The sequence below is a fragment of the Mercenaria mercenaria genome, chromosome 1 (assembly GCF_021730395.1).
Source record: "Mercenaria mercenaria strain notata chromosome 1, MADL_Memer_1, whole genome shotgun sequence".
Lineage (NCBI taxonomy): Eukaryota > Metazoa > Mollusca > Bivalvia > Venerida > Veneridae > Mercenaria > Mercenaria mercenaria.
This window is the reverse complement of record NC_069361.1, coordinates 50740358-50751124: the sequence shown is the minus strand read 5'-3', so window position 1 is coordinate 50751124 and position 10767 is coordinate 50740358. Positions and strand designations below refer to the sequence as shown.

Sequence of the window (10767 nt, the reverse complement as noted above, 5' to 3'; positions counted from 1 at the left end):
GGAAGTATGCGATAAATAAACCACTATCACACAGCGAACACTAAAGAGCTAAGACAGAGTTACATCAGTAAGAAAACTCAGTACAAACGCTCTTAAATTTATTTATTACGGTATCTACCTAGATATGTGTTTCCGATATTTAATAAATATCTTGGAGAGTTACTCCTCGTTGCATAAAGCGTGCATGAAGTTGAACTTCAATTCGCGTTTGAAAGCCGCAGAGAAGAGACACATTGTATTTTGTATGTCGCGCTGTCAGAATTAATTGAACATACACACTGATAGAGAGTGTGAGTATTGATCAGTGGATCGGAAGATTGTTTAATACTGTTGTCTTCGATCTGTATAATTATCAAAGCTTAATATTTTACTAGAGAAATATTGATATAACTCAACACAATTACTAGATAGTTAATAAAAATATGACTTGTGTATTACATCTGACATCTTCGTACACAACGCACTTCAATGAGGGCAATGCAACGGCTGCTTTACAAAATAAAGGCGGCAATGTTTTTGACTTCGATTGGATAAATACTCAACATCTACACGACGGAAAGTCTGGAGTTAGCACGGGTTCTTCTATTTCGGATGGAACAGACATTTCTAAAGGATTGCCGACAAATGTCAAACATGAGCAATTGCACTTGCAAGCTGTTGTTCATACTGAGACAGAACTTGATTTATGCGAAAGGGGCTCTTATTGGGAGGAAAAACATACATTTACAAACGGTAGGTAGTATTAATATTTTTTTATGCTGTAAAATATAAAGTCACGTGCGCCATTTAATGAATTTTATTTATAATAAATGCATTTAAAGACGGATACAGTCTTTTTGCCAGTTTTGATATTAAAATGATATAAAATTCCTTTTGGTAGAATATTTCAAAATGCCTTTAGCCTATTAGTAATTTTTACGCCTAGGATAAACGATACAATTTATACCAATGTTTCTGTTTTGATCCATTGTGATTGTGTCAAAATCTTTTACCTCACCTAAATTGCTCCGGAATGAGTTTTACAAATTTAATTATATCGCTTTGTTTCTTGATTCTTCTGTAGTAATATTTTCCTGACATCATCGATAGTATGGAAGCACGACATTCATGAATGGGTTTTGTTTGTTTAATGACCCGTTGGTCTGTTACCCATACATGTATTTAAATATCAGTTTATGCGCCTTTGCGTCTGCCTTTTATGGCAAATCTATTCGCTGCATATATATGGTAATTTTGATATTTTCATCAATATGGTTTACTTTTCCTCTGCGTAGGATGAAAACGTTTCATTTGATGGTCTAAATGTGTTCAAAGGACTATTTACATTCTCATGTTTCCGGGGTCAGTGATATTATGTTGTTGTTACATTAACCTATTCTTGACGGCGCCTTATCGAATCTTTTAATCATCATTTGCTAGATTGTCATTTTAATAACTATAACTCTAATAATTATTTCGAAGGGGGATTTAAATATTACAATTGGTATTTCCTTTAAAAGCCATAAAAGCTTTCCTGTACCAACTGATTGAGAAGGAAACAGTTCCAATATCAAGAAAGGTCGGGTTATTCTAAAGTCGGAGCCGATGACAAATTTCATTCGCTGAAATGGCATTTTTCCATCTCTTTTTATTGACTGAGTAAAAAATAAGTAAATCATGGAATTAAGAAGTTAAAATGATAAACCTGAATATTCCTTTAAATTTGAAAACGTAGACGAGTGCCTGAGGAAATGCGTTTGACTAATTGATTTGCGAAGAAATATTAGATACACCACTCCTTATATAGAAACAGACGTATGGTATATCTGCCATTTGATATGCTGCTATTTGTAACATTTTACTACGTTGCTCTTTTCATTCATTCTAATAACGAGCATGCGTGGGAGACGAGACAACCTAAAATTGTCTCTGCTAGCAAATTATTAGAAAATAACTTAAAATGCGGTACCTTCTTCTGTACGACTTTATATCATTAATGATAGTCGCTTCAAACAGAAAGGAAAGTCAGAAAAAGTATGATATTTCTAATAAATGATTTCGGCTAATTCACGGAAGAGCGGTCTGAAATAAAAATTAGAAAAGCAATGTAGAGCAGGCCTTTCTATTCATGAAAAAGATGATTTTAATGTAAATTTTGATAATGAATGCAAAGACATGACTTTATTTCAAGGATTTAGTTGCTCCTATTTACCCTTACCCGATTTTCAAAAAAAAAAAAAATCAAAACAAAAACAGTAATATCTGATAATCCACGGTCGGAATATTTAATAAATTTTCTTGACCGTTTGGAAACCGGTGATACTTATTTCCTTGAAAAGATATCGGAAGAAATTCCTTGCGGTCAAGTTATGTTCACATTTGCATAAATAATTTTCATTATACGTCTATTTTCAGCGGATTAAACAAGCCGTTTGTTTTAATACGCTGTGAAAAATCAATATTAATCAGATAGAAATGTGTGTGCACATTTATATTACAGTAATAATGCTTTAGGAAGATTGAACGAAACGTTCCGTTTTAATTCATTTGTCATTAATCGATTTGCATTTTTTTTAAAAAACCGATGTACGAGATACTAATTTAACAGTATACTATTTGTTTCCTCTGAAATAATCCGACATTGTGAAGACAATAACAGCTCTATTTGAAATGGAAAATTGCTTATTTCAAGGTAAACAAACAGAGAGGAAAAACAACAGACGCAAATATGCTTTAAACATAGCTCTGAAAAGATCATTTCTATGTCAGGTTCGAAATTCAATACGCGTGAATTTATGGATTTCTTTAATACAAAGTCAAACTGTGCCGCATTATGTACAGCTAATTTTAGCTTAGCAGACAAAGGAGCTTGTTTTGTTAAATATAACGCGCATTATTATATGCCGTAGAGATGGTTGACTTTTGCCACTATGACGGAATAGCTTTTTCACTCAACAGATATATTTGAATTGACCAGTTGGAACTCAGTTGTGGAAATTTACTTAAATCATTTTATGCCAGTTGCTTGTCTACGAAATATTTCACACACACTATATCAGGGGATAATCAAATTTAAGTAAAAGTATATTGTAACAAACACATCGTTAAACAAGTTATGCTTGCATTATACCTAAACTAGGTATACTATATTAACTGTTTGTCATACATTGTTTTTATATTTTCATAGATAAACAAGCCTTGAACAACTCATGTAAAAAGAAGTATATAATAACGAACCAGAAGAGTACCAATAGCCACGGAATAAAACGAAAAGCGGAAGAGATGGGGTTTGACGAAGCGTATATTCCATCGAAGCGTGTCTCACCATTCTTAAATACACCAAAGGAGAGAAAAGACATTAGAAGAAACATTTTGAAACTTTCAGTTAAGAAGTTAAAACAGTTAGATGATCCCGAAGCCTTTCTTAGAAGAACAGTTCTTGTTAATAATACAATGAAACGCTTGCAAGTGGAATTGCTAAACGAAAAGCGTAGAAATAGGGAAAATGAATCCTGTGATAGGAAATGTTTTTATGGCTATAGTGAATTTAGCAAATATTATATGTCAAACTTTTGTTTATTAGATTACCCCTACCTTAGTGGAGAACATGAGAAGATTACTGATGATATGACAGACACACTCATGAATAATGTGTTGAATGATAAAGTAGATGCACACTCTAATATCTGTTCCAGTCAAACAGCTTCTCTATACGTTTCTGAAGACCAGCATCCTAGCCGAAAGAGTTCCAGTATTACAGAATCAGGCAAAGACTGTATCTGTCAGTTTTGCTTAGATAATAGAAAAGATATAATGGCAAAATCTGTTGATAGATATCATGAGTTAGGGAGAGTATGTAAGCGCAATGAGGATAATAGTGCAGAAAATGCCAAAAGCATCGGCGGTGATGATTGCGAAGAAATGCAGTTGGGTAAAATGGCCACCTAGTCAATTGAAAACGTTTAAGTAAGTGCTAAAGGTACATAATCATGTTTGGTCAGGGCAATAAAATTTGTCAGATTACATCCAGATGGTCCTTTTACGCTTGAAATAATCGAAAGTAATGCTTTTTAGATATTGTGTTAAAGAGTGTTGGCAAACAAGGCAAAATACTATTTTGCAATTAATTTTAGCAAATGAAATAAAGATATTTACGAACTTTAACTGGTCACAGACTTTACCACATATGACCGTCGCATTCCTTCAACACATTCTTGTCTACACTGAATGTATTATAGAAAAGCGATCTCATTTTCTTTGAAGTTTGATGTTTGAATATACTTGAAATATTTCTAGGAATTTAAGTGTTGTTATTTGTCTGGCCCTTTGGGATCTACGCCGAAGCTAGAGAGCGTAAGGATTGCTGCGCATTTCAATACCTCTGATAACTAGACCAAATTAAACTGAGTCTAATATTATTGAACTTTGTTGCATTCTATATTTCGAAGTAATCATCTTTACTTTTTTATATTGTTTAATGTAAAAAGTTATAATTAATCTTTAAAAATGTATTTTCGTCTATTTTATCTTATTATATCAATTTTACATCAAACATTTTTCAACATCCTTTAGAACTGTACATAATTACCTAAGCTCATGAGTAGCTTCTATCAATCATTCATGATCGATTGCTATACTTCAGGTCTTTTAAGTATTGGAAGATACTTTGCGGAGCCTTACGTTTTGAATGTTTAGATATCGGATAATGATAACTTTTTTTTTTCTGAAAGAGCTTACTATCGTAGACAGTAAAGAAATGTTTCTGCCTTGAAATGAATCATATCCAGGGTGATAGAACAAGTGTGTTCTTCCTGCAGTTCTTGCTGTTTCGTATGGCTATTTTATCGTAGAAAAATGAAATGTGAAGAAGCACAGCAGAAATAAACCAGATACAGGGTTAATGGATGCAACAGCAGTGAAAACAAACCGTATATGGTCCAATATATACAGACTGATAAAGCCCTTTTTCGTTTTTATACCTCCACAAAACGAAGTTTGTGGGGTATATAGGAGTGAGCTTGGCGGCCGGTCGGTCTGTTGGTTTTCATGTTTTCCGGATGATAACTCATGAAAAGCTTGACCGATTTAAATAATTTATGGTACACAGATGTAACATCAGAAAGTACAGGTCAAGTTCGACTTTGGGATCATTAGGTCAAAGGTCAAGGTCACAGTGACCCTGAACAGTTAAATGGTCTCCGGATGATAACTTGAGAACGCTTGGGCATAGGATCATAAATTTTGTTACACAGATGTAACATCATGAAATAAAGGTCAAGTTCGACTTTGAAGTCAGTAGGTCAAAGGTCAAGGTGACAGTGACTCGAAACAGTTAAGTGGTTTAACTTGAGAACGCTTGGGTCTATTATCATAATTTTTGGTACACAGATGTAACATCATGAAATACAGATCAAGTCCGACTTTGAGGTCCGTAGGTCAAAGGTCAAGGTCAAAGTGACTCGGAACAGCTAAACGGTTTCCAGATGATAACTTGAGAACGCTTGGTCTAGGACTTTAAATTTTTGTACACAGGTGTAACATGATTAAATACAGGTCATGTTCGACTTTGAAGTTAGTAGGTCAAAGGTCAAGATCACAATAACACGTAACATTTAAACGGTTTCCGGATGATAACTTGAGAACGCTTTGGCCTAGGATCATGAAAATTGATAGGAAGGTTGGTCATGACTAGCAGACTACCCCTAGTGATTTTGAGGTCAGGATGTCACAGATCAAGGTCACAATGACCCGGAACATTTAAACGGTTTTCGGACAATAACCACAACGCTTGTGACTAGGATCACGAAATTTAATAGCGAGGTTGGTCATGACCAGCAGATAACCCGTAATTATTTTGGATTCCAAAGGTCAAAGGTTATTCAAACCTTTTCCGGACAATAACTTGAGAACGTTTGGGCAGAGGATCATGAAACTTCATAGGGAGGTTAAATTCTACGAAATGATGTATATCATATTAAGCTTGATCACCGTTCATTAACTTTAACAATACTATTTGATTTATCTATGTATACTCACATCATTTGGTGATACATCGCCTAATTTAGTTGATTTGCAGTAGAATTCGATGCATTCGATTTGAAACGTTCATCACGCATAGTTTAATTGACATTGGTAATTGTTTAATACTGTATTTTCAATTACAATTAGAATGGTAGTAGGTATATACCATTTTCAGGTATTATTAACTGCGTGTAGATTTAAATGTATGATCAAGTCTCTCCAATGTCACGCCCTTCTTTGTCATAAAATGAGACATGTTTCCACAGTTATATAACCAAGTTTAAAAGCCAGACTGAGTAGTAAGTTGGAAGAATGTGCGTGGAATCGAATGTCTGGTGCCGGTTTCATAAACCTGTTCTATAAGGCTGATCCCGAGTTCTCCCAGGTCTTGGACTTGAGAATGACTCAGTAAACCTAAATATTGCACAGTTTCATAAACTAATACAAAACAAAGACAAATATCAAACAGGGAATGCCACGCACCAAAAACGCAGCCTCCTCAAAACGAAACCCCCAGCATGATAATAACCTATTGTGGGATTTTGTGATATTTTAATGCAGTAATGATTGTTTTAAAAAAAATAGTCGTCTTATTATGTGACCGCGAGGACATTTCGCTCAAATATCATAGTCTTGTATGCTAATCATGATGTCTCATCCTAATCATTAAAAGCTTGATATGCGACGGTCTTCACGTCCAATTTATGCAAGTGAGACTCCGTTACATTTAATTTCAAATAAGCTGATAAAAAATCTGTGCAATAAAATTGACAAAAGGCAGTTAGTACTGACTTTTCTTCTAAACATTTCTCACTATTTGAGACTGTGCTTTGACCAATTTATGTCATCGCAATAGTATAACTTAACTTATAAAGTATACATACTTAAAAAACATGTTTGCCGCTATTGCACCATCTTTAGAATGTTAGTATTTATATTGTATCGCTGCAGTTTATTTTAACTGTAGTGTGAAAATTAGCAATACTGCTGTTTGTTTGCAAAAAATGTATAAGTCTATGTTATTTTCCTGGATCTGATTTCCCGATTTTATACCTTTTTCGGTAAAGTCACTAATTAAAATTTTTATATGTTTGTGTCAGAATACCTTTTATCCCTTCGTAACACATATTCAATGTGCAATTTAGTGTTAATTAAAACTGAAATAAAGTATTTTTTCATGACGCCAGAAGAATAATTAGGATTTATGCGTTTTAAGAGAGAGAGAGAGAGAGAGAGAGAGAGAGAGAGAGAGAATTTGATCGACGTGGAAACAATTTCAATAGATACACAGGACAAGGCATCCTACGGTATAACCTTTGATAAATGTGTGATGCATCATGTGTATTGACTTTTGTATGCATTAAATGCATCAGTGGTTTTTCTTGTTTGATTTACCGGTAAGATTATTTGTCGTGCATCTTCTAATAATTATTTTTGTCATATTAACTTACTGCAGAGTCACATCTTCATTACACTGTTGAGACCTTGTATTACTACTGATACTCAAAATGAGTTTTATTTTACCAGATACAACACCCTCTCCCATTATTATTGCAACAATGCCAATGAATATACCCAAAATAAAATTTGAACAATACTTGCCTTATTTCATACCTCTGTGGCCATAATAGTGAAACAAATAGTGATTTAAGAAATGAAATTATTTTTTTCGGTGTTCATGCGAAATGAACGACAAAATAGGATCGGCAAATCCATGAATCGCGATATCATGTATAATTTGCCGATCCTATTCTGTCGAATAATATTATAAATTGCACATATTTTGTAGCATTTAACATTTAAATCAGCTTCCTGTCCATTCTGTTCACCAGACGGAGCAATGCGACGTCATCTAATGAACGTTCTCTCTGACTATACGCGGACGTCGTCAAAGCAACAGTCAGTTATTATTAAGCAGCGATGACGTAACTTTCGCGCCTTTCCTTTTGCTGTTCATACGAAATGAACGTCATAATGTTCAATGGAAAAGAATAGGGCGAATGTAAATATAAGAACTTGTCCGTCATTATGCACTTAGACCAGATGCCTCCCGCTCTGGTTCTTTTAGTACTTTTAGGCCTTGAAAACGCATTTACTTGAATGAATGGTTTAAAAGCAATTGGAAGGAAGGAAATTGGAACATAATCAATGAAAGAAACGGCATGTCTTCCTAATATGCATAAACTGAAAGTTACTGAAGCAGATAGTACATATCAGACTTTGCAGTACCCTTTAACTATACATATATATAGAAAGATGTAAGAACCGTAATGGTTAACGTGTTACATCTCATGTACTCCAAAATATATCACTACTTAAATATATTTGCGGACAGCTATCTTATTGTCATCAGTATTTCCTGACATGGAGTGACAGCTTTCAATACCGTGAAGTAAAACATCTCACTCTCAATTTCATAATTGGTACAGGAGGAGGTGGTACATATGATAATATTGCTGATCCTTATTTGCGAACACTAGCGGACCGTTATGACAAAAAAACTAGTTGTAAACACTTATTACCGAATCACCTGATAATTTTAACATGTCCTGCATGTGTGTTAATGGACAGGTACCCATTCAGATATACATAAAACGCAATAATTGATTTTATCCCATTTTGTCATATTTCAATAACAGGGGTTGCACAGTTTATATTTTTGGTAAGTAATATATAAGATTACTTCCACTTCTTTGACCTTATTTATTTTTATGTTGCTTGTCAACCGAATAATCGGTTTACCTGTTCCAAATTAGGTAACATGTTCTATTTTTCTTCCGTGTTACATTGTACATTTATACAGTTCTTCAGCGAAAATTCCCGAAATATGGAAAGTCATGCAGAATCTTCAGAAAGTTAATATTTTCAAATAATAATATATCAAGATTTATTTTATGACAAAGTAATTATATATGACGATTTCACGCACGTTTCCTTTATATAATATTGTGTGTGAAAACTGACCATAAACTGTTTGGATGACAAAAATTCGATGACAAACAGTATTTTCCCAATGTACTGGGTGAGCCAAACCTAAAGTCAAAGTTTTCATTTCTTCTGTTTACATTTGTCTTTAAAACTGTTCAGTATTTAGCTTCCCCCCCCCCCCCCACCACACACACACAACCCCCATAGCTGACATCAAAATTCTGCAGATTCGGTGCTAGTTAGGCATGATGGACGTTGCAATTTTCATTACCTCTTGAACAGAGCCTGCTGTCATATTTGTTTGTTTGCATTCTATGCTTTAATCGTATCCATAACATATTTATTAAGATATATTAATAAAAGCCAACAAAGCCTTTATGTACCTCTTTTTGTATTGTCAATGCTTTGATCCTTAATGAGTATTTCTAGGAGAAAGTATGTCATACATAAGAGAGTAGTTCAGATTTTATCAGGTATGTGTAAACGACAATCTGTAGACATTCTTTTATTAATATTTTATTCTTACGGGTAGTCATACTGCATGCTCTACTCACTATACATTAGCTTATACATGTGAAACGTCATTATTTTAGCATATATTAGCACTCCACTAATATTACTCTGTCACCTTGGTGTAATGCTTTCAATCCTATGATGAGACAGAGTGGGAGGCGATACAGTCACAATCTGCCTCAGCTGGCTAAATATTCTCTTCAACACTAGCTTACAAGTAATCCCATGTGGTAAATACGTGATATTCTAACTAATTCATATTAGATGCGATTTAAAGTACTGTAAGTTTACCTGCTGTGTTCTGTTCTTCCATATTATTTTTTTAAGTATTATATCTACTATCACAACATCAGTCATGGTGCTGTTAAGCGATAATAAATGCCGCAGCTTACTAGGGCTATGTTATACCTTCCGGTCCTAGAGCACAATTCTGGTTTCCGCATAGTAGGGTCTGGCTCTAGCGGGTTTGAGAGATGTTACAAACTTTTCATGACTCTGTTAAACCGTGACACTTAATAATAATAATTTACTTGGTTAATGTTTTCTGCTTCAAAGGTTTTATCATTGAGAGAAGAATCCAGCTAGTACGTATTATTGGAAAATTAAGTGAATGTAGAACGTACGTTCCTGTTGATAAGATATGCTATTTTAATATGTCTTTAGGTAATGAAATATTTTTTGTCTGTAAAATGAATTTGAAATATTGGATTTTCGCGGAACTGTAATCTCTTAAATATGTTTTGTTTTGCTGCAATGATTTAATTCCAGTTGATATTTGAAATATATGCAGGAGGTTTTGAACAATTCTCTTTGCCGTTTTACTTCGATATTACTTTTCATATTCGATTTATGTCGCCATTAATAATATCATATGCCCGCATCTTGAATATATTCGGTACTTACAAGCACATTGTTTGTACCCGAACGCTCCACTCATCCCGTAGTTCGTTAAAGAGTCGATTGGCAATCTGTATAAACACATCATTTCATATTGCAATAAATAACTTTCATTTCAGGGCAGATGCTCGTCTACGTACACCAAAGGCCGGTTTACTTACGAAGGAATAGTAGATTGTAATGCAAACTAAGAAATTTACTTCATTATATATCGTACTTTTATATTTTGTTTTCCAAAGTACAACACGCCGTGCACATCTCCTTCAATAGAAATGTGCAGAAAGACTCCTGTCAAAATAGACTTCAAGACAACATACCTTGGAGTTAATGGAAAGTTGAAAATAAATACAGACGAAGTCTATATTCCATGGAAACGAGTTTTTCCATCCCTAAACAAGCCAAAAGGAAGAAATGAGGAAAGAAGGAAAA

At 34.1% G+C, this 10767-nt stretch overlaps 1 protein-coding gene across 1 annotated transcript; it reads left to right on the top strand.

Moving 5' to 3' along the window:
- Positions 1-221: 221 nt before the first annotated feature.
- Positions 222-4386, top strand: LOC128555209 (uncharacterized). Its single transcript, XM_053536865.1, has 2 exons — positions 222-732; positions 3167-4386. Exons 1-2 carry the CDS (start codon positions 423-425, stop codon positions 3925-3927), a joined length of 1071 nt encoding a protein of 356 aa, XP_053392840.1. The 5' UTR covers positions 222-422; the 3' UTR covers positions 3928-4386.
- The last annotated feature ends 6381 nt before the right edge of the window (positions 4387-10767 follow it).

What these genes read in the sequence shown, in the direction of transcription:
- LOC128555209 (XM_053536865.1), top strand. Translation starts at nt 423, where the DNA reads ATGACTTGTGTATTACATCTGACATCTTCGTACACAACGCACTTCAAT. An exon ending in AAAACATACATTTACAAACG is followed by an intron (nt 733 to 3,166) that starts GTAGGTAGTATT and finishes ATATTTTCATAG; the next exon opens with ATAAACAAGCCTTGAACAAC.